Genomic DNA, 26,763 nt, shown 5'->3' with positions numbered 1-26,763 from the left:
GAGGGAGGTCGTCATCACGTGATTGAAAGACTTCAAACCACGTGACCGTCGCGACAAGCTCGAGGTTTACACGGCGGAGCGTAACATCTTAACACGCCACGATCTTTCTGCTCCCTCGAATGTCAACAAAGAATTCCGCATCCTCTCTCTCTTTCAGTCACGCCCATAGCAGCTTGTCTTGGACATTGTCTTCATGTTCAACTCAAACCGACTCAATATCTCGTCTGTGTGGCTCTCAGACTAGCGCCTCTCCAAGATAGACAGGTCGGCCTTTGACTGTCTGATCTCATGGGCAAGTTCACACACAGTCTCTGTAATTAAAGGCATAAATTGCTAACCAACCTCAAGTCAACCTTGTCTCGTCGCAGCAACCCATCATGGCCTCTTCTGCGACCTCAACCTCTCTTATGCCATCCTCTGCTATTTCAACGTATGTCTGTCCTTCACCGATCGTCAGTTGTTTTTCTAATCCAGGTTCCAGCCCAAGTGCATTGGTTCAGAAAACAAAGGATATTGGATCAACGCCCATTTCCAAGCCGAAACCGGCATCTCCCACCGTCAACACACCTTCTCCCGGAAGTTTCAGACATCCCAGAACATCAGAAATCATCGCTCGTCAGTCTGCTACCATTCTCACGCAGACGAGGATCAACAATGCATGTATCAACGCAGCAGTGCTACTCCTGACCTTTTTCGCAGGTGGCATTCTCAAGGATGTGTAAGTTGTTTGAACCTGAGGCTCCATTGATCTTGATACTAACATATTCTTTAGATTGACCTTCTTCCTTTCTCCTGAGCTGACGTGGTGGCTTCTCTGGACCATCCGTACTGTCCTCTTCTCCCAGGCTATTCTCCTCCTACGTCCAGCCATCCCATACATCTCAAAACAAGACCAAATCACCGATATACCCTTGACGCCCACCCAACGTGCATTGTTTGGTCTCGATCCTTCCACTCCGTCCTCACCACTCTCCACGGTCCCCAACTCGAGCTACATCACTCCTCCAAAGTATCGACGATTATCCGGAACCTCGAATACAACTCCAACCACTTCCACCGATCGCAGAAGCACCTCTGCAAACTACTCCACCTCGCCATTGTCAACATCGCGGTACACCATAGGATTCTCTCCAACGCCATCCCAGTCGATGAGAAGATCGTCAGGGGGGGCATTCTCTCAATCACCATCTGCCAGCCCACTATTCCATAAAGCTGTCAACCAGCCGCCGCAAAATCTCTCCGATCTCGATCTAAGCGCTAGTACACGCTCGTTTGGGACAAGTGGTGGCTTGTCTCGATCGCAGAGCCTTCGGGATAGAACACGACGTGAAAGTGTTGAACCAAATTCGCCGACTCCAGGGACCAGAAGTCCTCAGCTGGTACCGGGCGTCAATTACAAGTGGCTGTACGACAAGGGTCGGAACCTTCCCAAGAATGACTCTTACCGTTCATTCTGCTAGACTTGGATCTGTTTTGATGTTGCATAGCAAGGCGCTGTTGGCGAACAAGACCATAACGTTTACATCGGTTATTTTTCAAATGCATGAAAGTGCTCACTTCATATCCTTTCCCTCTTCGAGGCTTGACTGACTTATGTGACACCGTCGAATGCTTTCTGATTGCTCAAACAAGCCTGGTCTGGCAGCTTGCGCGTACCGTTTCGTCCCACCACAGCAACAGCTGAGATTTACCGCAAGGCATTCTGCTTTGCCAGACCGTAATAAAGATGTCTCTCCTCCGCCTCGATCTCCTGCCACTTGATATCGACATCATGTTCCAAGATCCACCAAATGAGGGTGTATCTTTCTCGATACCTCCGGGCAAACTCTTCATCGTCATCCAGCGCCTCGGTGACGTATAGACCGTCCAATCGGTCATATTCAAATTGGCGCTCAACCCTCAGCAGGAAATGTCGACGGGTTTCGTTGAACAGGTGGAGAGCATAAGGGATGTCATAACAAGTTGGGGGCTTCGATGGCGATTTGAAATTATATGTCCTCTGCAAAGACCGGTAAAGAGCCCAAACATCAGAAAAACAAAAAGCACTGCCTGTTCCCCAGCCGCCCGCGGTGGGATGTGCTGCATCGCCAACAAAGGCAGCACAATCGTCTCGAACCAGGTTTTCCAGCCATTTAGCGGCATGCAGTGGGTAAGCATCAACGGCTGGCAAAGCAGCCACCACCTCTTCAACTATTCGGTGCCATCCTTTTACTTTTCCTTTCAATCTCTCTATCCCTGGTTGACCTAGCGCATGTTCCCATCGAAGAGTCTGGGCAAATTCCTCGGGTTCCTGCAAGAAGGCCGCAAAGGAGTAGACCCCTGGCTCGAGGCGGGACAAAATGACAATGTTGGGTCCCCTTCGATACGACGAAGAATCATCGGGAAGATCCTTGATATGACTTACGAGCGAGGAAGGGAAGTTGATTCGGTATGCGACCAAACCTTTATACTTGACGTCGGTCTCCGGGTGGTACTGCCGCCTGATTTTCTGCGTCCGAAAAGTCAGTATCTCAATCCCAGATCTTTCCGCAGACGCATTCTGCTCACCGAGTACAATCCATCAGCAGCGACCACCAAATCCACCGTTGTCGAATGTCCGCCTTTGAAATGAAGCACTGCTTCACTCCTGCCAACATCGTTACGGCGCGTCTCAACCTTGGCGACTTCGTGGCCATACTCGACCACTCCCTCAGGGACATCCATCATCAGCGTCCGGTGCAGCGAGACTCGTGACGTTCTCCCTTCCTGCAGGTATCGTGGTGTATGTGGCGATATGGCTTTGAGGAGTACCTCTCCCGTCCTCCAATGCCGATGCTGAATGCCATCGGTGTCTTTACCTCGATACAAGTTTTGTTCGAGATGATTCCACGCGGCAGGTGACAGCATTCTGCGCAGCACCTTGATCGCTGTGACCATGACTGCAATCTGAGCGCCAGCCTCGCGTATCACTGGCGACCGCTCGTAGACTTTGACCTGCACATTAGGCAATCGAGAAAAGGCCCCTGCAGCAGCAGCCCCGGCTAGACCGCCACCGATGATGCCGATCCGGAGAACCCTGGAAGGCATACCATGGCCCTGGTTGTGGCTGTAACTGTGATTGCAATCGTCTATCAACACCCCTGGAGCCATTGCGATTTCGTCTTTGCACAGCAGAAATAGGTACCTACCAAACCTGATTAGGCCACCGTCAGGAACAAGTCCAAGCGATGAACAGAATCAACCATTAGTCTTCCATGGAGGTTCTACCAGTTTTATCTCGTACGAGGATATTTGACTGATGCCGAGGAACCCTCTCACTTGGTCCTTATCACGCCATCGACCAAGAATCATTGATCGACCCGCTTGCTACCCTTGTGATTGGCCATTGCTTCTGGACTGTTGATATCACGTCGCGCTCTTGTCCGCGTATTCTGCATCAATCGTCTAGGCGTGCTAGGCCACCAGTCAGGTATTGCACTTGAGGTCGTACATCTTAACCTTTATCTTCATACTCGTAGAACCAAGCCTGGCCTGGGGCGAAGGACGAGTACGTAGACCCACAATAATGACTAAGGAATTACTAATCCAGACAACGACCATTGTTAGTAGATATACAGTGTGCCTACCAAGCGATAGGCAGCATACTTGATTGATGGGAAGATTCTTTATGATTTGGAAACTGTCACGTACCGACTACGCCTTCTACGCACGGGCATATAAAATAAATTGTCCTGCCCGAATATGGCGAGATCCTCCTATCCCATTTTCCTTCATTCAAGATACGACTAGATGGGATGTGCAAGGGCCATTGCCCTTGCCGTCGCCCGCTATAAGAAGCACGCTTCGATCGAGCTTCAGTCTCTTAAAGGGTGTATTTAAGTAGAGGAGACTTGTCACTCATCATCTCAAGTTCTTCCTGGGTATAGGTTTCGCCGATCTCGTTCTCCGAAGACCGGGGTAGATGCCTTTGAGGTTGTCTAATTCCTGCTGTATATGTATTTTGATTATCTATTGTAATTTATCCGACCATGCCCCGATGTTTCAGTGAGTGGGCGGGCCACAAGCGATCTCAAAGTGAGACGACACACTGAACCTGACCGTGTTCCCCTTTATTTGCGGAGACATTTCAGGTAAGATTGTGATCCACCACTTTCAACCCGTCCTCGGGTTCGATTAACCCACTTCCCACCACCAGAGCCTGCCCCATAGCTCTTCGTAGGGTCCCTGCTTCAATGCAGGTAAGACCGAGGTCTGGATGTGTCGAGGCTTTGTTTTCATCAAGCTACCTTGACACTGCAGCCAATCCGTGATTGCTTATATCGTGTTTCATTGGGACGCTTGATGATATGCAATAGACTGAGTGGTTGATACTATTGACGATGAATTATATCGTTCCTCCGAAGATGGAACCAGATCGGAATGGCAGAAGCGCTCCCGGTACAACGACCGAGCCACTCGATAAAAAGAATGGTGTAGCTGGAGCATTGAGCACCTAGGGCAGCGGCATGAAATTGAAGGCCGTTGCAATCACAGCAATGATGCTGAGAGGACGGATAACTTCAATTGAGAGGTTCAGAAGGCTGACAGCTGCATCTTCCTGGCTATCGTTAGAAGTACCGGAGCCAGTTCCATTCTGGTCAGTAGAATTGGAACCCGACAACAAGACACTCTGGTCCTGTCCGGAAAGATCTAAATCCAGTCGAACATCAGTATGACCTAGCGCGATGGCCACGACCCAGCGAGAGGCAACCTCGGAGTACTCGTCGTAATAGCTCCAATGGGCGGTGATGTTGACTGGCTCACTTCCAACAGCGCAAACGGGATCGCCCTCATTGCACCACTCGGCGACTACATCCTCATACTTGTGGAGGTCGGAAAGTTGTTGACCGTGACGGCCTGCAACTCCATCGAATGCGTACCCACGGCCGATATTGTATGTCTGATTTGCGGTGTGACGAGGGCCACCCATCATGATAGCTGCCGCAACTGCATTTTGTTAGTACTTGGGCAAGGTAGTGATTCATGGAAGAGGTGGGACATGGGGCGGCAGCTGGTATCGAAGGACTACAACCTTGTAGGGTAGTTGAGGGACAGTGACAAACATGGGCTCCGAGCAAAGAGGATAGAAACAACGTACCTTTTGACCCCGGTGCAGAATCTCGAGACAATGGCGGGTTTCGGGCTTGCTCGCAGCCAAATATCGGACCTCCACCTCCACCGAGGATGTCTCCAGCTACGCCTGCACCCTGAGAATATCCCATCAGGACAAGTTTCGAGTCTGGACATCGCTGCGCATATTCCGTCATCTGAGCTTGTCCGGCCAACGCCCCAATATTTGCCGATTCGCAGAAGATGCCGGAAAATGAGATGTTGGCGGGATAGACAACATCCTCATAGTCACACGACACTCCTTCATTTTCAAACAGGGAACACATTACTCCCAGCATAGCACCTCCACGGCCAGGATATGGCTCATCAGAGCCTCGAATGCTAAAGACGCGGATATCATCACAGCCCTCAGGAAGATGAGGTATCACATTGAAATAATCTTGGTCTCCGCCACCTTCGGGGGTTTCTGCATCTGGCTGCGGGTCGGGAAAGTCGTCCGGTGCTGGTTCTGCTGTTGGTTGTGCGGCTGGATCAATCGTATCGGCAGCTGGAGTTTCTGGTGAGTCGCCGTCAGGAATAGTGGTTGGGATAGCAGTTGGTGCAGGGACTTGGACGTCGGTGTTTGTATCGTCCTGCGATAGGGTAGGAGTAGGGTTGAGTATCAGCACTATGGCGAGGGCTTTAGCCCATGACAAGTTCATTCTTCCCGTTGTTCCAGACAATTGCCAATGTCGGCGTCCTTGGGCTGTGTTGGATGTCCTTTTGCAACTTCCAACCACAAGATGACTCTGAAGTTTGGCCGATTGTCCAACTCGCTGCTCGACAGGTACCGCTCATGTCCTTCTTTTTGGTCTCTTCTCTTATCCTGGGCCTCGTGCTCGGTGTAGTCGTAAAATTAGAGGTTGTGTTATCTGAATGAGGGTCGCTATCGTGGTACGTGGGAAAACGAGTGTAGAACAGGAAAGAGAGGAGAGACCAATGCGAAAGAAGAACGACCCGAGAGATGCTATTACAATGAGGTAGAAGTAACGCAGGAGAATCAATGAAAGTATGGCCCAAGAACAATTCAACGCAAGCATAGAGGATGAGAAGAAAGTTCAAGATAACAAGTGCAGACGAAGTTTAACAGAAGGACATTTTAACGTTTACCGAGTGCCAGTGTGCAAGCCCTCGATGCACTACGATGCACTACGATGCACTACGATGCACTACGATGCACATGTGTGTTTGCGTACGTGGACTATGGAGCCACGGGATGGCCCATGATCCCCTAATCAATGTTGGGCTTAGGGGGTCGATCATCACAAGGCGGTGCAGTTGACGCCCATCTGACAACCCGACGTGGCGCAGGTATTCGGGTATCTCGAGTGGTTACTGGCTCCCGAAGCAACAAAATGTCGGCCAGCGGGGCGCCCCAGCGTCAACGGCCTGGAGCAAGGTGACAAGTCAGGACGTGCCCAGAGGCCGAAAGTGCCACCCGTCGAGTTTTCAGTCAACAGGTTTTACTCTCCCTGAACCAGCATGCAGTCAATCCCGGTCAAAAGGTCGAACAATTCATGATGCCTGTGGGTACAAGGCGTCCACAGCTTCTCACCGATAGGAGAGTGGTACCGACATCAAATTGGATGTCGGTCGTTGTAGACTGGAACCTGAAAAATGACAAGTTTTAGAATCTACTGACATTTCCATGAGAAATTTGCGTGTCACATATTCAGAATCCCATGATTTTCAAGGACCTAGGTGTACTCCGTAAAGCCGGAGTAAAAAACCTACACACCCATATCAACAAACTTTCTGACCATGGGGTGTTGGGCACGTTCGTGGCTCTTTTAGCCTGCCTTGCCCACCTACCAAACACTCCTGTTCAAATCTCGCCTAAGACTTGGCTTTTTAATTCTCCATAAAAATAGTGTCCGGTTGTGCCGGTACTCGAGCTGAGAGCGAGATAGCGACGCTATTATTATCTATAGCTACGAGTCCTTGATGGGCGGGTTGCCAAATGATCATCCTTTGCTACGAAGGTGACAATTTTATGACATGGCGCCCGCAACGCATCTTGAAAGGATGTGCACAATACTATTTAGATTAACATTCTTGGCCTCCTTTACATCGCGGGAGTTGCCTATGAACCCCACAAAGACTTGAGACTTGTTTAGTTTCGTTTAGTTTCGGACTCTCGAGCCACTTCTCGATCACAATGACAGTCCAAACACGCTTAGTGGAACAACACACAAGATCAAAGTCGAGCCACCGCCTTCGCTTACTCACGTGATTTTTCGCACATCCAAATACGACGCCATGGTGGAGTATTGCGAAGTCGCCTCCAGCGTAGCCTATTTGCGATACGATGACGAGCACCACCTTCGAATCGCAATCATCCGCGTTGCGTCGCCGGAACAGCCCTAAAATCGCAACTTCGGCTGGACTTGAACACATTGCTTTTGCCTACGAATCTTTCTCGGATTGTGTCACCTCGTACCAGCAGCGGGAAGCCCTGGGAATGCATCCCTCTTGGTGTACGAATCATGGTTACACAACGAGCATCTACTACAACAACCCAGATGGAAATTAAATTGAGATACAGGTTGTCAATTTTGATGTTGTCGAGGAAGCCAATGCCTTTATGACATCCGAGGACTTGAAACGGAATTCTATAGGCACTGACTTCGACCCCGAGTGCCTGGTCTTAAAACCATTCTTTCGAGCTTTGACCCTTTCTACCCCGTTGGTGTCACCGCGGTCACTGGACCCCAACATCATTGCACCACTTAGTGATAAATTGCGATTTCTTCTGCTCGGCAATGGTAAATCTTGTGCTGGTGCCAGTAACGGGTGCCCCCGAATAACCTTGCGTGACTTAGATGCCAAAAGGTCGACATCACAGTCGAGGCAAAATAATGTGACCATGCCACCACTGTCGTAGAGTTACGTGCCCTTATCAGAGACCTCTACTTTAGCTGTAGCTGTATGCACCTCTTGGATTTCGGTGGTTTCGATATAGTTGCCAAGCGCCTTTTGGGTCGCAGACTCGAGCTCGCGTCCTTTCTCGGCCTCGGACTCGAACACTATCGGACATTAGTCACATGATTCGATATAAAATATGTTTACACTCACAGAAAGTCAACTCTTCGAGAGTTTTGCCGAATGTTTCCGGAAAGAGGAAATAGATGAAGACAATTTCAAAACATAGGAAGCACACATAGACAAGCAGGTATTTCCATTCTATCCCCCTTAGCCCGATCGGGTTCACCTGTGCTCCAAATGTACTGGCAGCGCGAGAGCAGAGTTGGAACCATGTAATACCTTTAGTTCGTGCGTAATACGGCCAGAGCTCGACCAGGTAAACGTACGTTAATGCGTTGTAGGCAATGTTGTAACATGGCGTGTATAAGAAAATGAAGAAGATCGTGGCAATGCCGGCAGCATGTGACTGTGTGATCATCTGTCGAGCCTGGGATGCGGTCCAGGAGCTATAACAGAGTAGAAGACACACCGTGCAGAGCAGGTACATTCGACGCCGTGGGAAGCGAGGTGTGATGCTAGCCAACGTGAAGCAAACGATAAGCCCCCAAGCCTCTCGGCCGACGCTGAACTTCAGTTGGATTTTTGAGTCCTGGTAGCCGATCATCCTGAGTATCGGAACCAGGTATTGAGAGATAAGTGCGTTACCACTGAACTGGCAGAAGACTCCCAGCATACCCGAAACGAGAGTCCGGCGGCGCATGGCAGGAGATTGGAACAACTCCAGCCATCCGCGCTTGCGGCCTTCGTTCTCAATCTCTAGGGCTTTCTTGATCTCGGCAAATTCAGCGTGAGGCAATGGGTTGGAAGCGTCGCCTTCAGCATGATACTTGATAAGAAGCTCAAGCGCTTCCTCTTGGCGATCCTTGGACACAAGCCAACGAGGCGACTCCGGGATGGCAAAGACAGTGAGGGCCTGGATAAGCGAAGGTGCAGCTTGCAGTATCGATGGTAATCGCCAGCTCCAGTTGCTCTGGATCTGAAGAGTTTGGTACACGATACCGGCACCCAGGAGCGCGCCAACGGAGTAGAAAGCATTGAACATAGAGCCCAGGAACTGACGCTCCTTTGGATGACCAAGTTCACCGAGGAGAGCTGCACCAGCAACAATTGCGTACACGATGCCGTGGCCAAGGAACACTCGTGCGAAGATGAACATGGCAACTATACCTGTCAGCATGAAAACCCCAAACGGACATATTTTGACACACTATTAGTGGAAAAGCCCTGAAGAATTGCGCCAATAATCATCACGACTGAGCCAAAGACAATTGAATAGCGACGACCGACCCAGTCTGACACCAGCGGGACGAAAGGGATAGCTGAAACAGCACCAAGACTATAGCAAGAAACCAGTAGTCCGAGAATGGCACCCTCTGGCTTGTTGAAATGCTCTTGCCAATATGAGAGTGCTTGAAGACCCTATGGCTCTCGGTCAGTATGTATGCGGAAGTCGGGGGATAGGGCTGATGCAGCGGGGGCGAGAGGATGGAAGATGCAGCTGGCCTGGAACGACAAGTTGAAGCTGACTGCACGCCTCATGGAAGACGGGCAGTAGACGGCGGCAAATTGGGAAAGTCTCACATTCATCATTGACGAATCGAAGCCACTGGTGCTCTCAATAAACATGGCGAATGGAACCAACCAGAGATATAGGTTGCGAAGGTTCTTCTTGCGATACCATGGCACCTTGTCGTTTTTGACGATGCCATTAATGATCGGACTTTCTTCGCCGCCGCCTGCCATTGTAACAGTCGTTGCTCTCGGGGGGGTTTGATGGTGTGTGAAAGACAAGGTCGGGGCCAACGAAACTCGGGTAGTCTTTATAGGACAGACTCGCGATTCCCTAGAACGCTGACCGCAAGAGAGACCTTACATGTTACCCCAGTTTCCAGGACGAGGAAGCCGTTGGGTTTCGGCCACCTCCCATCCCAATGCCGGTAGAGTGTATGGTTGTATTCAACGCGTTGGCGCATTTGAAAACTTGGCAGCGGGGTGAGTTGAATGGCCCGGTCAATTTGGGTTTCCGGATTCGAAACGGAATAACACATTTCACTGGCTGTTTGTGGTCAAGCCTGTCAAGCTGTTCAAGCTCAAAAGAGGTGACTTGGCTCTCATCAAATTGGCTAAATACGAGTATTGGGCTACGGTGCGGAGTTCTCCCTTCTAAGATCGCGCCGCCGAGATGGCCTAACCATGGAGTAACAGCACAATGAGCCTAATAGTCAATAATAGATGGCCCTCGGGCCTATCTAGGGGTCCGCTAGAGTCGAGTTGTTCACAAGGCCCAGTCTGGATGTAACCAAAAGATGTGAACAAGTGGGATGGACGCCAGCCTGAGTGCAGACCAGGACGACGATCACGGATTATTAACCCCCGCACACCCCAACCCCCACGTGCCATTGGCTCCGTTATCTGAAAATGGAGAAGATGGGGAAGTGTGGAGGATGCTGGGATCTCCTTATTGACACTATTTCCTCGTAAACGGGACGTCGTAGCAACTACCGGCCAGTACAGCAAAGCAGTCTGTTTCTCTAACCTGCCGAAGCAAGTGCCGACACGATGCCCGCTAGGAAGCCATGTTACGCAAGAGAAATCGCGGGAGGTGATCGCTCTGGACGGCATACTCATAGTGACTTTGTTACAGCAGGGCGAAGGGGACACAAACCCTACGGAGCCATTTCACGGCGAATATATGACATTGCTACGCTTTCGTGTCCAAGAAGGCAAAACCTTTGTTGGAGTTCTGGCCTATCGTTGCAAGCCATTTCAGACTTAGCGTTGCGATCTTCACAGGTTCGTCTATACAGGCAAGCGACCCTAATTCGGGTTATACTCCGAATCGAAATTCCTGCACCCTGCAGGACAGGGACAGGGCATCATAGTACCTGATGGCAACAGCAAATAACATTTGGAAAACAGGGAGATGACAAGCAAGAAACCCATTTTCGTGAATATATCTGGGTAGTTTTGCGCGAAGTGTACGTTTACTAAGGGCAATGGCCTCGAGAAGAGCTAGATGGAGAGAGCAAGCGCCCTTGCGGAGTGCGAGAGCTAAAGTTGTTGCGAACCGTTGCGGTTGGACTACGTATAGGTTGTTCCAAGTGGCTAGTTCGAGGTTTCTTGGTGAAGATCTCAGGCCTCGTGTCCTCCGCACTTGGAATGGTCATAACATGGCCCCCCACTCACTTCAAGCTTAACGACGGTGCGCAGACTCCTACCGTCGGTCCCGGTACACCGTGTGTGTTCTGTGAATGCCGAGGTTGCAGACATAAGGACAGGAAGTTAGAAATCCGAACCTTGCAAAATGGGCGACGCTGTTGCGTTTACTCTTATAGTCGGCTACCGACCTAGTCACCACTAATCTAGAAGCCTTACGCTGCATCACCTTTTACTCGCCCTGGTCGCCATGCGGAAGTTGATCCAGACTTGGTCCGGCTGCAAAATCTACCTTCTCAGGTGTTAGATGGTATGCTGAATGTATCGATGTGTTCTCGTGTGGAAGAGAGCTGAGGCATGTGGTTCACATGATCCATTCAAGTTGTGTATCGAAGAACCATAGATGGAAGTAAGGCTCTGCCTGACTGTCCCTTTACCCTTGCAAACGGTCTGCCACCAAACGTGCCGTTACACTTGCTACGATCACAAAATGATGACACAAGGAGAATATGGGAATCATTAGGATTATAAAAGATGCAGACGAACGATCTAGAAATATCCCTATGCAAACAGATTCAGAAGCGAAAGGACAACAAGACCACTTCCCATTAGGCTCATGTGGTGTTTGGTTGCAGCTCCGGTAAACGTGGGCTGTGCTGGTGCGGTAGTTGCGCTTGTTGGAGCATTACTACTAGTCACAGTGGCTGTGGCTGTCAATGTTGTCCTGCCATCGACTGTTGTGGTTGTCGTTTGTGAACTTTCCGTGGGTGTGGTCGATGGGGGTGATGAGGTGGATTGGGTAGGGGTCGAAGTCGTTGAGGATTGGGTTGACGTTGTCGAAGTCGTTGTTGACCCATTGTTGACCGCAAGCTTGAGAGAGTCGAATGACGAACAATTCGCAACGCCAGGGCCGCTTGGCTCAGACGTCGTGAACCCACCGACGACAGTGCCGTCGATGATGCCATAAGGTTGTGTGGCATTAACACCACAAATCCACCAGCTTTGTACGCCGGTGATGAAAACAGTCCCATCGTCCCCTAGATTGCCTTCCATTAGGTAACCATCATTGGTTGCGGCTCCACATTCAAGAGGACCAGAGTTGTTGGAAAGCTGTGGTGTGTTGATAATATAACAAGGCAACGGCGTCCCCTCCACAATCGATTCGTCCATGAAAAGGTTGCTGGTCTCGTTGAAATACCACTGATCGCCTCCTGCTGAGATGAGACTGCCTGCGTGTTCGGATATGGCGACCTGGTATGATTGCGCTGCGCCTACGTGCAAGCCTGCGAGTGTTTGACCATCATATTCGCCACCGACGATGGTAACCGTCGATGAGGCAATAGACTGGGCCATGGCGTTCGTTGCCAATACCATCAGGACTGCTAATGTCGCCATATTGTTGAATTTGTGATCGCGAAGAACAATCGAGTAACAATGCACGCTAAAATACTGCAAAGATTAAGTTGAATCTCATTCTCGAAGCCGAGCAGAGCTGCTCGTATATGTAACTAGTCATATGTGTAGTCTTGAGTTGTAAGACAATGGTATGAGTAAAATGTTCAAGATGCCTAAAATAGATTTGAGTGTAACCGTGCACATGTTGCTCATGCTACCATTCAGTAGTACCTTGGGGGCTAAGAATGTATGGTCGCATCGAGGGCGCACAGACTGGCATCTTGCACGTGCATACCAGTCAACCTTAAATTCTTCAGTGAGAATTCGTTCCAGACCACGGTTCTGTGCTTCTATGCTCGCATGATGTCGTTAAATGCGCAGCTTGTTGGCGTGGTAGCCATTGGCATTGTCAGCCATCTGGCTACTATACATGAAATCGAACTTGCTAAGCCACCACGGCGAATCGAAATGTCACATCTACCAAGGTACTAACTGTCACCTTCCACGAGGCTTTTGCGGCCGACTATATCCTTCTCTGCATTTTGACAATAGCATTCGTCATACTTAGCGTGTAATTCCAATAGTGTCGATTGAGCTGATTATACATTTTGCCATTTCTATGTTTATGCTTCTTCCGCCTTTTGCCTCAACGTCATATGTGACGATCCGCATGTAGCAGAAATGGCACGAATCCAGGCATTGACGGCCCCAAAGTTCCCCCAAAGTCCACGGCAGAGAGCATCGCCCTATACCATTATGTTGAAATTGCCTCTTTCGCCTCTGAAGTTTGCATCTCCAACTTATCATCTGCATGAGGTGTCGCTGCAACAGGTGTAGATGCCTCTACCCCATGTGTGATTTGTTCAATTGATCGCCGATGTCCAGTTTCATCAGCAAACAATGACCACTCGCCGACCTGCTCGTCGGAAAATTGGTCGATGTCAAGACCAATTATCTCGACCTCGTCGGTGACTCTGAGATGGAGGCCAGGGATGTACTTGAGGATAACGAGCATGATAGCCGAGAGCGTGAAGGACCACCCTGCTATTGCAGCAATCTCGGCGAGCTGACGTGCGATTTGAACACCATCGCCATCAATAGCTCCGTGTACAATAGTAGCTCCGTCGAGACTGGAGACTGAAGCAGTCGCGAAAACTCCAGTCAAGAATGCACCGCACATTCCACCAATGCCATGCAATTTGAAGACCTCCAGACCATCGTCCACTTTGAGCCATTCGTTGACGTTTTCAAAAAGGTTCACAATGACTGCAGTGAGAAAACCGATGGCAGCACCACACCAAACAGAGACATAGCCAGCCGCTGGAGTTATACCCACCAACCCGGCAATAGCACCCTCGCAAGCCCCGATGACGGAGAATTTTCGTTTCTTGATATAATCCATCATCACCCACCCCGCGACTCCACATGAGGCAGCGAAGTTTGTGTTCCAAACAGCGATCATTCCACGGATGCTGGCATTGAGAGCTGAGCCTCCGTTAAATCCGAACCATCCGAACCAGATGAGTGTTGTTCCGAGAAAAACGATAGTAACATTGTGAGGCTTGTAGATATGCTTCTCGTGGTATTGCTTGCGTCGACCAAGAACCAAAGCATAAGCTAGCCCTGCAGTGCCACTGGATATATGAACTGGCCCACCACCTGCGAAGTCTAATGCACCAAATGTAAAGAGCCAGCCATTGGCGTTCCATGTCCAATAGGAAATAGGGCAGTAGCACACGGTCGCCCAGAAGAATCCGAAGATGATCGAAGGGACAATCCGACCGCGCTCGAAAGAACCGCCGACAACGATCATGGTTGCACATGCGCAGAACATCAACTCGTAGAAGCAAAAGACAATATCCGGGAGGACGGCAGATCCCCATGAAGGTGCAGCCATAACCTGGTCCATGTTAGCTGATTTGTCTGGGTATGCGAATCATTTTCTCCCACGTTTTTCATCCCAAAGTTGCTAAGATCTCCAATAAATGGGCCTCCAGTACGAGAGAAGGCCAAAGAGAACCCCCAGAACGCCCATTGGAATGAACAGACTGCCATGACAGTGAACGCTTGAAAGATCATAGCAAGCGCTGATTTTCGCCGCGACATGCCGCCGTAGAGGAGACCAATGCCAGGGACGATCAGAAACACCAAGCAACCGAGTATGACTTGGTAGACATATTCCCACTCAAGCCCGACGTAGGGAGCATTGACGTCGATTTCCTGCGGATTACCGCCGTTTGGGATGCTGGAGTTGAATTCTGGCTATGAGGAATGTTAGCTCGAAGTTGTTCCCACGCAGATTTCCCTGCAACTTACAATAGGTGGAGCGGTCGCCATGTTGAGCACTGGATGTTCGAACCGAGGGGTGAAAGAATCAGAGTCGAGTTTACCATCTAAGACTGAGGAGAAGGCAGATGCAGATATTTGAAGAGACAGATACCGGGGCTCAGCAGAGCAAACAGCACTGGGCACAGACTTGCCATCTCTCCGTAGCCCGAGAATCCCCGGCGAACAAAGATAGATCTAGATTCAGAAGCAATCATAAAACGCAATTAGAATACGAAAGAGCTTAAAGATAAACTTCTCTCGCTGGAATGCGTTCGACCAGTAGCCGGCCATAAAGCATATCTCTTTAGAGCTAGGGACCAATGAAGTTGGGAATGGTTATCTGATCTTTTGGGTATGGCTGACCTTTAAGCTTTCTCCAAGCGTGCTTATCATTGCTTATCAAACTTAATACACGGGACTTTTTTCTTTCAGATCTCCAGATTGATGACTCTCAGCCGACATAGGGCACACCATTCCCCTGCATTACAGATAAGGGGACGTATTAGTCAAGACATCGACAGTGACAATCATCAATCCACGCGATTTATCACACGTATTATTCAGGTCTCGCAGCGTTCTATTGAAATTTGGAATCAGAGCTTTCGTCAGTCTTGAGCCGCGTGGTCCTATTCCGTCGCAAATACTAGGTACGACGACAGTTGACTCAAGTACTAATCGTTCTGATTTGCTGGAGAAAATTTCGGTAGAGTCACTGATCGTAGTTGCCACGTTTTCCCTTGAACTCTTTCGCAACTTTAGTCATTCCGGATCTGTGATCCTTGAAAGGCCGGCCTCAGTGCTAGGGACTCAGGCACCAGGTTCAGTTCACGGCGATTCTGTTCGACTCCGGACTATTAGGTCGTTGGTACTGCCTGTCAATAATAAAGCCATGACCGCCCACCACGACGTCAGCCCTCACCATCTCAATCTGCTTGCCCTCTTCTTTGTTGTGCTGTTCTATCGCCCCACACTGTCAACTGTGTCCTCTATTCGACACGTAAAGAACGGTACAACTTTGTCCCCAAAGGAAGTGCTTGATTCGTATCCTCATTCTTGATGCAAGGTTTTGCTGAAATCTGGATGGAGTTATTCTGGATAATTACTCTGTCTTTTTCATACCACAGTGTGCATGGTGACGCGTTGATCACAACTAAGGGCTTTTCTCTTCAGTGGGTGAATTACCAAAGCCGCGTTGATGTCTCGTATCTCTTCTTAGAGTATGCTATCTAACAGCTTAGGATTGAATGGTTGTCTAGGCGGCCGTGCCTGACATAGGAGGCAACCTCTCACCTAGCGTCGCCATCCAGTATGACTTTGTCTGTCCGCCGTACCTCCGCATGTACCACTCTTCTCAGATAATACTCAAGGCCCTGCAATCGCTGGCGCTGGCCACAGGTGTCGACCTGAAGTAAGTTGTCTCAGGCATAAAGACGATTACCATGAAAGCAACAAGAACAAAGGCCCCACCCATGCCGTAATTGACTGTTCTCCATCCCCATCTGGTCAGAATAAGGGCGCTGATGGGTAGCACGAGTTCAGCCCGCCGATCAGGCCGAGGTTGAAGACAGCCAGACGAAAGCCACGTTGGTGGACAAACCATATTTCTGCTATATTTGCAGGAATTAACGACTGCCAACATCCACTGATCTCATTGTTAGCATCTCATCCAAGCTTTTTTCAGAGAATTCGAGGCCGAACTTACACTCCCCATCCTGCGATAAACCGTGATCCTGCCATGGAAGGTAAACTCGTCGCTCCAGCTCCCCCAAAATTCCCTACTGCAAGCAGAAGGCTATTCACAATGAATACAGGCCGCTTTCCGTATTTCACTGCGAAGGCAATATTGACGATCGAGCTGATGGCCACTCCAGCCAGGTACACCGAGTTGTAGTTTCGTACAAACTCGGCGATGGTTGTATCCCACCCAACAGCCATCTGTACTGCAGCCGCCGAGAGGAGGGGCCCAACACCTGTTGAAGAGAATAAGATAAGTAAGGATAAACCACAGGAAGGCTATCAGCTTACACCCGACGCAGCCCATGGCAAATGCAAACGTAACCATAAAAGCTTCCTTTTTCCTACTCATTGTCAGTGGATACTATACTAGTATAAAGGTAGGATGACTGACCAAGTTGCCCAATTAAGGGGATCGTTGGGTGAGTCAGACGGCTGAACATTGCCCAAATGTCAGCTCAAGTCAACAATGGGTCACCTTGAGCGCTACCTGGGGTACAAGAACCACTCCATTTCTCTGCTTCAAATCGTCCAAACTCGTAGTACTCTGTAGTGACTGGGAAGTGGTCTCTCTCCCCTTTGACCCTTTGGTCGTTAGGAATGCCGTCCCAGGCACATGTTCCAGCTGGCTCTGCTCAAGGATCCCGAGCCCCATGATGATAGTGGCGGGTAGGTGATAGAGATCCTGGCCGATTGCTAGGAGCTTATTCTTCAACCCATCATCAGCGCTGACACCGCTCCTTACGATTATACTCTGTGGGCAACTTCATAACAGATCCTTATTGTACAGCATGTACGATCTTAGAGAAATATGTTTTCTCGGCCAAAACCCATGCTATCAACTAGCATTATGCAATGCTGGCTCAATATCAACCAACAGTTCGCAGAGTGGTGTGCACCAAATCCTGCGGACTATCGCTAAACATGATTTTCATTCTGTCGACTGTCAGGCCCTTATCCTCAATTTCCCTCTGTATAGCGGCCTGGACACATGCTGCAACTACTTTCTCGAAAAGGGGCGTGTACTTTGTATTGCCCCGAGTACACTATCCAACAATTACTCCGTCCCATCTTTTCTCACATAATGTTTTTTCAAGCTCTTGAAACGTATCTTCAATACTGGTTGGGTCCAGATTAAAGCCTTCGTTTTGAAAGGTCTTCTGTTGCTCCAGAGTTGCTTTCGTTGACCAGTCTTGCTGAATGAGTTCTTTAATATCGTAGCCGAAAAGGAATTTGGCTAGTGAGACTATAAGGATGGCCCGATGACTGCCATTTGATGCAATAGCTTGTGGTAAATCTACCATTATGACGGTGAGATTTGTGCGAGGCGTTTGATATTCGAAGATGCATTCATGCTACCGAATTTCACTAGCATGGCCTTCTATACAATTAATATCAAAAGACCCATCGTACACGCTTTGTCATACTTGTGATTGGTAATACATTGGACCCATAATGGACCGCGTTTGCACCTCGGAGAGATGCCTTTCAAATTTTGGCTGCCCATTGATAGTGGTATGCTCGAGGCCAGATGGTGGTCTCCTCGGAAGAACATGTCACTTACGCATCGTGGCACCGGTGAAGTGAAGGAACAACTTGGCAGTCCAAAATTGTGAGCGACGACACAATGGCTGATTAGCTATTTGCATTGGTATCCGAACATTTTTAGATTGCAAGTTTAGAAGGACATTCGTTGATCTGTGAACCCGGAAGTCTTGACCCGGTAGGGGGAGCAGCAGTCCATACAGATTGAGACTGACAGAACACTTTTGTCATTTGCACGCCCCATGGTCCAGCCATCCCATTAGACATTACTAATGCTACTCTAGTTGATCGCTTCTGTAGTCCCCTCGTCAAGTAATAGTCCCCTATTCCCCGCAATCCATAAGCCGGGTGCTCAGGGTGGGTACGTATACCCTAAGTTAGAATACATTATCGCCTGAGGCGTCTCATTCTTCGCTGAAGTTGCCTTTGATGTATACATGTTGTCACGGCCCGAGAACCCGGAAGCGTTCTTCTCAAAGTGCTCGACCACAAAGGATTGTAGGACCGATTCTAGGACTGAGGGTGTGGCTGGATTTGAGCCAATCGGGCTTCCCCGGGGCAACTCGAGGCTGGCACTTCGGGATCTTGAAATGACCCCCGAGGAACAAAATGCACACTATGTCCGTCTTTTGATATCAACCGCTGACCACTCGTTTTACTTGTCTGAGGTACTCCAAACAGGTGAAGACTGAACAGACACCCGCAATGTGTACTATAAAGATGGGGTCGTTGACTCATGTGAGAGAATCCACAAGACATAGCCAGAATGTTAACATTGCCTTCGTCATCTCATACCGTCGAGGTCTTCGCTCTTTCAGCAGGCACCCTCGAGCTCCCTGACCGCTGGCTCTTTGAGGACGGAGACAGTGATACGCAGAAGTTCCGCCAATATTCCCCGGACTTCTGCTTCTTGGTGGTGCATAACTCTGGGAGAAAATTGCTCTTCGACCTGGGCATGCGCAAGGTGAGTCTGAACTGAGCTCTTGATACTTCTTATTGCAAGCTTTGGCTCACCTAGGCACAGGACCTTGAGAACAGCCCAAAAGTGATTCGAAATGACTATCCACTTCTTGATCCAATAGTTGAAGAGGATGTAAGTGATATATTGAACAAGGGGCTTCATAAAGCAGAGACCGTCACGGATATCGTCCTCTCGCATCTACATTTCGATCACATTGGGGATTGTACACGGTTTCCAAGGGCGTCATTGGTAACTGGCCCTGGTAGCAGAGCCGCCACCTCCCCAGGGTATCCCATTGAGCCTCTCTCACCCTTCTCTGCCGACGTTCTGAGTCATAATGGTTACCAAGAGTTGACATTTGAAAAACACACCTGGTTCTCCATGGGCCCCTTTTCCCGTGCATATGATTATTTTGGTGACGGGAGTTTTTATCTGATAGACACGCCAGGCCATATGCCGGGACACCTAGGAGCCTTAGCACAGACGAGCAAGGGTGAATGGGTATTTATGGGAGGCGATTGCTGTCACCACCGTTCACTACTGTCTGGAGCTCGACCAGTCAGTGTGTCCATGGGACCTAATGGTACCTCAAGCTTTCATAAAGATGTTTCGACGGCTATCAAAACCATCGGCACTGTGCGAGAGCTCGATTTGTACGACAATGTACTAGTTGCGCTAGCACATGATGGGTATCTCATAGATAGAATGCCTCTGTATCCCACATCACTAGTGGGCTGGAAAGGAAGTGAATGGAAACAGGAACTGGACAAGGTGTTGAATGGTCAGAACAATTGACCAACGAGTAGGGGTAAGACAGGAGGGAGCCTGAGGTGGATGGCACCTCCATTTATTCTCTATCACTCTGCATCATCTGTTGCCTAATTGTCGCAAAATTAATGTGATCCATGAGCAATACGATTTTCCTGCGCCGCCAGTTACGATGTCTGTCTAGGGACCCTGCAGCGTCGAGAGTATTCGCGATGCCATAACAATATCGTACCCCGCCCCCCAGACCTTAATTAAGGTGGGACCAACCCCAGGACTCGTTTTCCGAAGCCCGAGGCATCCCCGCCCGGATATCTGCCTTTTACCTCACAAGACCCTTGGCCAGACCTGAAGCTAATCAACTTTATAGCTGGACAGCAGCTTGTAGAGTTGCAGGATGATTAATTGTCTTCTCTGGTACATGCACATATCCATCGACGTCTAGTGAAGTGACGGATCCCCAACACCACTGGTCATGTCTCAGAACAGCAAACTTCCGCCTGCGAAGCGTGCTCGCATATCCCTCGCCTGTACTCCTTGTCGTGCGAGAAAGTCACGGGTGAGTGTGTTAACCGGGACAGCATGCCGCTCCAGCTGACATACTTGGCTTTCAGTGTGATGGCCGTCAACCCAATTGCGAAATGTGCCAGCAAAATGGCATAGAGTGTAGTTACATCGGAAAGTCCATAGGCCATGCGAACTCCAGCGCCACGCAGCCTCTCAGAGAAGGGTACTGTTGCTGTTTCCTCCTTGGTTCATTACTCACCATGTCTAGGGACCATGAGAACCTTCGGGAGAGGCTACGTGCCTTAGAGAATATTATACTGTCGTCTGGGAGGGGAGCGACGTTTGGTGCGCCTATGAGCGGCCAATTCCATCACAGCCCTACAGATTTGTCCACGCAAGGACTTTGGACTTCTGTCCACGGTGATCCCGCTACAGAAAGTTCCCCGGCTCATACAGTTGACGGAATGGGATCAATTCCACCACAGGAGAAAGAGAACCTGAGTTTTTTTGGTAATCGACAGCCACGAAATGAGTTGACTGCATCGTGACTAACTATTCGAAGGGCCATCTTCCAATATCACATTCACAAGGACCATCACTAGAGCCATTGCATGGGCAAATCATGTACCCAGAGGCGGCGCGCATGGGGACACCAACTCTTTGGGTCTTGGAGTTCTCGATGCCGTCAATTCACCCCAAGCTACAATGAGTCAACCCGACAGGCAAGGGAGCACAAGCTTTGATCCCTTCGCACTTCCAAACGAACACCGCACTGGCCAACTCATTGATCAATACTTCACCGACATGGGACAGTTATTCCCCATTTTACACAAATCAGCCTTCCTTGATGACTGGACTCGGCTGAAAGTGTCAGGTCCTCTGGTAATGCGGAGATCGTGGCTTGGGCTTTTGAACATAGTTCTCGCAATTGCCAACGTCACTCTCGCCAACAGCGACGATCTCAGCGGTGCTTATGTGATTGAGGCACAAAGACATTATGGGCGAGCGATGAGGCTATGCGATTCTTCAGTTCTGAATGGTACAAGCTTGGAGGTTGGTAAGGCAACCATGGTGAATGCTTATCGAGTGCCCAACGCTGACTGACAGTCCAATTTCTGGTTCTGGTGGTCCTTTATCTTCAAGGCACCCATAACTCAATCCAAACGAGCAATGCACTGTCGTTTGCAGTCAATGCCGCAATACGTATTGGCTTACACTCACCACAGGCTACTCAGGCCTTTCCCCTCCTCGAGCGAGAATTGCGCAATCGAACGTGGTACTTGTGTATCGTGTTTGACAGGTATGTTATGCCCACGAAGTCGTCGTCATTGATACTTACATCACAAAGAACTTTAAGCATGACACTTGGTCGTCCGGCGTTGATCCCCTCTAGCTATGTGAGAGTCGACCGCATCCAGGATTTGGAAGGCCTTCGGGAGAACACGTCAGATTGCAGTGCTAGAGTCTTCTCTGCAACCTTGTAAGTCATGCTCCCTACCGTCTACTTCTGTGCTGAACAGCTCGTAGAGATCTTTACCAAATCCTATGGAAGATTATCGACCAACAGTATGGCCAGAATTGCGGACTCAATACTCCCCCAGCAGTTGTTGACATTGTAACACCACTCGTACCGATCGGAAACGACCTTCGATCATGGGCCCGGGGACTGCCTGCATCTTTAATGCCAGTCCGTGAGTCTCAAATGCACAACATTCTGACTTCCTATGATCTCAATGACCCGGGGTCGTCAACCCTACGCTACAAAGTTGTCCTCACCCTGCGTTCACTCAATGCTACAATTCTACTCCATCGGCGAGTCTTGGAAAAGTACTTAGAGGTCAACAGCACCCCTAGTTATGACGCAGAGGAGATTGACTTGCTTCGTCGCCTGGGTCGTGACAGCATCGATGTTCTGTTCAATTCTTCTATCGAGCTAATCAATATAGTGAAACTGTTGATAGAGGCCGGAGGACCAATCAGACGTCTGCTGAACGCGTGGTGGTTTACACTGTATTACAGTAAGTATCTTCTCCCTACAACTCATTTTACACTCTGACTGCTTCCTAGCTTTCAACGCGGGCCTGGTGATTGCGGGAATAGCCTTTGCCTCCCACGCAGCGACAATTAGAATACCCTCGGCACCGCCTATGAGCGAGTGTAAGGAAGGTATTCAAAATGCCGTGAAAGTATTCGACTCACTCAGCGGTTCAAACAATGTCATCGAGCGATGTCATGATTACATGCACTATCTTCTGCGGGCTATCGAAACATTATGTAAGTCCTCTCGCGTTGAACAAGTGAGCCAGTCTAAGACTCATGCCCGGACAGCTGCAAGGTCAGAAGATGGAGCAGTTGACAACTCAGGTGGCATTTCAATTTCAGGTTCTCAGATACTTGACTCTGTCCCTGAACTCAATTTTGCCGACATGACGTGGCACGACCCTTGGGCACAAGGAAGAAACGTTGGAGATTTGATAACAGATGGTGACCTAAGTTTCATGAACACCTTGTTTAATTCGAACGAGGAGGTATCAGCAAGCCACACATCTGACTTTTTCACTCGAACTGCATAGACCACAGAAGTTTACAATTGAAACATATTTTTCCACTGAATGGCCAACAATATCCCCCTGTCATGTCCAGTCCAGAGCCATGATAAGTACCTGTTCATGGGAAACCAGGACTTGCGGCCTTTAGAAGTTGTCTCCGTGGTGGGATGTCTCCGCTGTCCTGTATTTTCTCACGCTCCATTGCCTAATCCTCTCCCCTTTGATGTACAACAGGAGCATTGGCAAATGAGCGACAAACAAGACGACTGCCATCACGGCGAATGGAATGGTGTAGCCAGCGGACTCATTCCACGGCACTATGGCATAGCTGATACCAAAAGCGGCGAGATTTTTCATGCCATTGTATATCACCATGACCATATCCATCCTTGCTTCATAAATGTCAAGGAGGTATGCAAATGAAATGCTCAATGAGCATATAAACGAGAAGCTCACTGTCGAAATCAGTCATGTGTCTAGAGAGACAGTGAGGATGTAGACTTACCAAAAGCCGACCCAAACAGTGGTCCAATCCAGTGGGTATGCTCTTGTGTACAGATCCCAAATATCAGACAACCAGCTACCCCGATAGCTCCAGTCACCAAGAGAAGAGGCAGTCGGCGTTCTGGCTTCGGTCTCGGGTCCCCCTTTCTGACTCCACGTAGGAACAGTCGGTCCGCAAGGACTCCACAGAAAAGCATGGCCAACCAAGTTCCGATACAAGGGGCTAGAAAAGTAAGCCCGGACGCGCCGATACCAAAGTGGTACACGATCAAGTATGTTAAAGATTGGGTAGTCTGAAATGACATTGTCAGCGACTGAACGATTGCTAAATAGTTCTCATACATATCATCACCTACCAAGAGATAGCTGTTCACAACCAAGCAGAGAGAGAAAAACACCATGTTTAACATCACGATTGGGTGGGCGAAGTAGGGGAAGATCGTCTTGAATCCATGAGCCACGCTAGTGATATCTTGTCAGTCTCATATGTTTCCTGGCACCTAAGATATACTGACCTATGATCCTTGGGCTTTCCACCTCCGCTAGCTGGCCAGAAGCGGAGATCATCCTTCCAGGACCTCGTAGTGACATGGTCTGTAGGTCCTGTGTACTGTGTTTCGGGGAAGAGTACGAGAAGACCAATCGCCGTGGCAAAGGTAACAATGGCGAGAACCCATTCGACCCACCGCCATCCTAGTGACCTTTTATGGAATCAGTGACATGTTGGACAACTCGGTGATTAACTCACTCATTCGCGATAATATAAGACCCGATCAAAGGACCTCCTGTGAACCCGCTGGCTTGTAGTATACCAACCCACGTCATTGCTTTGGCTCGATCTTTTAGGTAGAACACATCTCCTATAAGTTGTGGCGCAAGTGTCTCGGGTGGTGCATAGAACGCCGAGGCCAACGTCCTCGCAGCCACAAGTGAGCCAAAGCTTGTTGCTTTTGCTGCCCAACAATTCATACATCCAGCTGCAATGGCCGTGACAACGAAAATAAGTCTCACCCCATACCGGTTCGCGAGAGGCACCCAGAAGAACGAGGCCACTCCATACGCTAGTAGGGGCCCACCAATGAGGTAGGTCGAAGAGGCGAACGATGAGCCAAACTCTTCAGGGATAATCTGCAATGCGGGTCCGATAATGATCATGTTTGTTGTTCCCAGGAGAATCCAGAGACCGACGATGAGCATGATGGTGAGCTTTCGTGGTGTCGACCAGACAAGAGGATCATGTTGATCTTTGAGGGACTCTGGCTCAATGTCCTCAATTCTATCTTCCACATCTCCGGTATCCTGCGACTCCATCACTTTGTCTTCAACCGACATAGTGTCAGATTTCATGGCTTCAGAAGGGGGGCAGAAAGAACTGTGTTGTGGAAAGACTTGCTGACAAAAGTCTAGAGCTGCAAGTAGGTGAGATTCTCTTTCATTGTTATAAGCAACGCATCACTCATGATCACTTGTCCTTGACGCCGAGCACGGGGTAGTATGCCGAATGGATAGTTTCGTGGAGTTGTTCACAGCCCACGTCGGGGAATCCGGGGAAGCTAGGGGGGTTCGGGAGTGTTGCCAAGTGGATCCGTGATTTACCCTGCCGCAACGACAATGCCCCAACAATGTCTACCCGGCAAAAGCTGCCATGGTCCTTGGCTTGTAGATATGCGGGATAGCATCGAATGGGCTATGCAGGGTCTCTGTTGCTAGATAGCCCTTATGGTGTGCAGAAGTGTTCCATAATGCCTCCACCACTGTTGGAACTCATTGAAGATCAGCACTAGCGGTACCAGTACTAAACTGTGCGCAGATCCGTTCTAGTGCAGTAGAGAATTGATTGCAGCTAATCACAGCGAGAAGGTTAGGGTGTGGTATTGCATCCAGTAAGAGTCTGAAAGGATGTTTTTCGAACGTTGGACGTCTACGGGTTGCTTGTGAAAGGAGATGATGATTGGACAGGCCGCGGATACCGAGAAAGGATAGAGCTTATGACTGTTACGACATTGAGGATAGACAGGAAAGAGCATCACTATGCAGATACCCAGAAAATTGCTCGAAATATTTGAGGCGAAGGATCTAGCAATATCCATACATTATTGTGCAGGGCATGATATGCTCAACATGCAACGATGAGTATCCGCTCAGCCGCCGGCCGTAGGAAATCCCGGGTGTCCTAATTGCAAGTAGTGTTTCGATATAGTACGAGGGAACATTCCAATACATGAGCAGGGCCTTAGTCTCACTAAGCTTCCAAAGCTTTCTCTGCTAGTCCAGAAGTCTTCTCCTTGCGTTTTCCTAAGACGTCTTTCTCCGATACCACGGCTGTGTGATTGGTAAAGTAAGGAGATGGGTCGAGAACAAAGATAGATACCACACAGGACAAGACTCCGAAGGGAATGGAGGCATACCAGACATAGCTGAATGCGTCACTGTATCCCCAGCGGACAGCCAGTGTGGCGGCAGCTCTGATATCCGATGGAATCTCCGCGAGCACGGAAGGCACTCGCGAAGATATGGCCGCAACGAGGGCTTGGACTTCATCTCGAGCAACTCCAAGTGGAATGACTGCATCGGCGACTCTTTCAGGAATGGTGCTCGCCGCTTGGTTTCTGAGAATCGTGTTAAAAATTGTCGTACCGACAGCTCCACCTAGAAACCGGCTGGCGCCAATGAGGCCGTATGCTAAGCCCATGTCCCTCTGAGGGACATGAAGACCGGCGGTGACATAGCTGATGACTAGGATCCAACCGAAAGGGACGTTAGCAAGGCATTGGAACACCAATCCCATTGCCACGCGGTCAGGGTTGGTGATCGCCAAAAGCCCACAGAAAAGAGTTTGTATCGCATTCGCCACAAGCATTTGGATGTGGACATGCTTCATTTTGTGGACCAAACCGCCTAAGATAACGCCGCCAATCGCTCCGCCAAAGCCGCAAGGAACGTTGTACCATCCAGCGGTAATGGGATTCGAGGTGAAAACGTAATTGATCTCTTGAGGTACAATAGCTCCAAGGGAAATATGGGCAAGGCCACATACAAACATGATGATCAAGAGCGACGTATATGCTCTGAACATCTTGACCAGTCGGAGTGGAAAGACAGGTCTCGCAGCGGGTCCGTAGAAGCTCCAGGGAAAGGTGCATACAAACAGTACCACACCAAGCACCAAAGGCACAATCACGCCAGCACTCTGCCAGCTGAAAGCAG

General features: G+C 49.5%; 8 protein-coding genes across 8 annotated transcripts; 3 read left to right on the top strand and 5 right to left on the bottom strand.

Moving 5' to 3' along the window:
* The first annotated feature begins 150 nt into the window (after positions 1-150).
* On the top strand, positions 151-1,624 carry PV10_06577 (uncharacterized protein). Its single transcript, XM_016371392.1, has 4 exons — positions 151-292; positions 349-430; positions 482-718; positions 773-1,624. The coding sequence occupies exons 1-4, from the start codon at positions 289-291 to the stop codon at positions 1,458-1,460; spliced, it is 1,011 nt and encodes a 336-aa protein (XP_016223685.1). The 5' UTR covers positions 151-288; the 3' UTR covers positions 1,461-1,624.
* Positions 1,563-3,129, bottom strand: PV10_06576 (uncharacterized protein; the record flags this gene model as incomplete). Its single annotated transcript, XM_016371391.1, has 2 exons — positions 1,563-2,488; positions 2,548-3,129. The coding sequence occupies 2 exons, from the start codon at positions 3,127-3,129 to the stop codon at positions 1,688-1,690; spliced, it is 1,383 nt and encodes a 460-aa protein (XP_016223684.1). The 3' UTR covers positions 1,563-1,687.
* Positions 3,130-3,945: 816 nt separating this feature from the next.
* On the bottom strand, positions 3,946-6,175 carry PV10_06575 (uncharacterized protein). Its single transcript, XM_016371390.1, has 2 exons — positions 5,117-6,175; positions 3,946-4,965 (listed from the first exon to the last, which is right to left on the bottom strand). The coding sequence occupies exons 1-2, from the start codon at positions 5,787-5,789 to the stop codon at positions 4,472-4,474; spliced, it is 1,167 nt and encodes a 388-aa protein (XP_016223683.1). The 5' UTR covers positions 5,790-6,175; the 3' UTR covers positions 3,946-4,471.
* Positions 6,176-11,462: 5,287 nt separating this feature from the next.
* On the bottom strand, positions 11,463-12,799 carry PV10_06574 (uncharacterized protein). The gene has a single exon (XM_016371389.1). The coding sequence runs from the start codon at positions 12,661-12,663 to the stop codon at positions 11,830-11,832; it is 834 nt and encodes a 277-aa protein (XP_016223682.1). The 5' UTR covers positions 12,664-12,799; the 3' UTR covers positions 11,463-11,829.
* Positions 12,800-13,098: 299 nt separating this feature from the next.
* On the bottom strand, positions 13,099-15,161 carry PV10_06573 (uncharacterized protein). The gene is made up of 3 exons (XM_016371388.1): positions 14,980-15,161; positions 14,614-14,925; positions 13,099-14,563 (listed from the first exon to the last, which is right to left on the bottom strand). Exons 1-3 carry the CDS (start codon positions 14,998-15,000, stop codon positions 13,418-13,420), a joined length of 1,479 nt encoding a protein of 492 aa, XP_016223681.1. The 5' UTR covers positions 15,001-15,161; the 3' UTR covers positions 13,099-13,417.
* A 1,333-nt stretch (positions 15,162-16,494) lies between these two features.
* On the bottom strand, positions 16,495-17,380 carry PV10_06572 (uncharacterized protein; the record flags this gene model as incomplete). Its single annotated transcript, XM_016371387.1, has 5 exons — positions 16,495-16,633; positions 16,694-16,961; positions 17,017-17,069; positions 17,120-17,160; positions 17,216-17,380. 5 exons carry the CDS (start codon positions 17,378-17,380, stop codon positions 16,495-16,497), a joined length of 666 nt encoding a protein of 221 aa, XP_016223680.1.
* Positions 17,381-19,036: 1,656 nt separating this feature from the next.
* Positions 19,037-20,026, top strand: PV10_06571 (uncharacterized protein; the record flags this gene model as incomplete). The annotated part of the gene is made up of 2 exons (XM_016371386.1): positions 19,037-19,234; positions 19,295-20,026. The coding sequence occupies 2 exons, from the start codon at positions 19,037-19,039 to the stop codon at positions 20,024-20,026; spliced, it is 930 nt and encodes a 309-aa protein (XP_016223679.1).
* A 737-nt stretch (positions 20,027-20,763) lies between these two features.
* On the top strand, positions 20,764-23,076 carry PV10_06570 (uncharacterized protein; the record flags this gene model as incomplete). Its single annotated transcript, XM_016371385.1, has 7 exons — positions 20,764-21,013; positions 21,066-21,560; positions 21,611-21,803; positions 21,852-21,983; positions 22,031-22,521; positions 22,571-22,777; positions 22,832-23,076. The coding sequence occupies 7 exons, from the start codon at positions 20,764-20,766 to the stop codon at positions 23,074-23,076; spliced, it is 2,013 nt and encodes a 670-aa protein (XP_016223678.1).
* Between the last annotated feature and the right edge of the window lie 3,687 nt (positions 23,077-26,763).

This window comes from Exophiala mesophila (genome assembly GCF_000836275.1).
Source record: "Exophiala mesophila strain CBS 40295 unplaced genomic scaffold supercont1.4, whole genome shotgun sequence".
Lineage (NCBI taxonomy): Eukaryota > Fungi > Ascomycota > Eurotiomycetes > Chaetothyriales > Herpotrichiellaceae > Exophiala > Exophiala mesophila.
The sequence above is the reverse complement of the archived record's forward strand: the minus strand, read 5'-3'. Positions and strand labels throughout refer to the sequence as shown.

What these genes read in the sequence shown, in the direction of transcription:
- PV10_06577 (XM_016371392.1), top strand. An exon ending in CCATCCTCTGCTATTTCAAC is followed by an intron (nt 431 to 481) that starts GTATGTCTGTCC and finishes TCCAGGTTCCAG; the next exon opens with CCCAAGTGCATTGGTTCAGA. An exon ending in GGTGGCATTCTCAAGGATGT is followed by an intron (nt 719 to 772) that starts GTAAGTTGTTTG and finishes CATATTCTTTAG; the next exon opens with ATTGACCTTCTTCCTTTCTC.
- PV10_06575 (XM_016371390.1), bottom strand. Translation starts at nt 5,789, where the DNA reads ATGAACTTGTCATGGGCTAAAGCCCTCGCCATAGTGCTGATACTCAAC. An exon ending in TTCTGCACCGGGGTCAAAAG is followed by an intron (nt 4,966 to 5,116) that starts GTACGTTGTTTC and finishes AACAAAATGCAG; the next exon opens with TTGCGGCAGCTATCATGATG.
- PV10_06574 (XM_016371389.1), bottom strand. Translation starts at nt 12,663, where the DNA reads ATGGCGACATTAGCAGTCCTGATGGTATTGGCAACGAACGCCATGGCC.
- PV10_06573 (XM_016371388.1), bottom strand. Translation starts at nt 15,000, where the DNA reads ATGGCGACCGCTCCACCTATT. An exon ending in TGGCGACCGCTCCACCTATT is followed by an intron (nt 14,926 to 14,979) that starts GTAAGTTGCAGG and finishes CATTCCTCATAG; the next exon opens with CCAGAATTCAACTCCAGCAT. An exon ending in GCAACTTTGGGATGAAAAAC is followed by an intron (nt 14,564 to 14,613) that starts GTGGGAGAAAAT and finishes AACATGGACCAG; the next exon opens with GTTATGGCTGCACCTTCATG.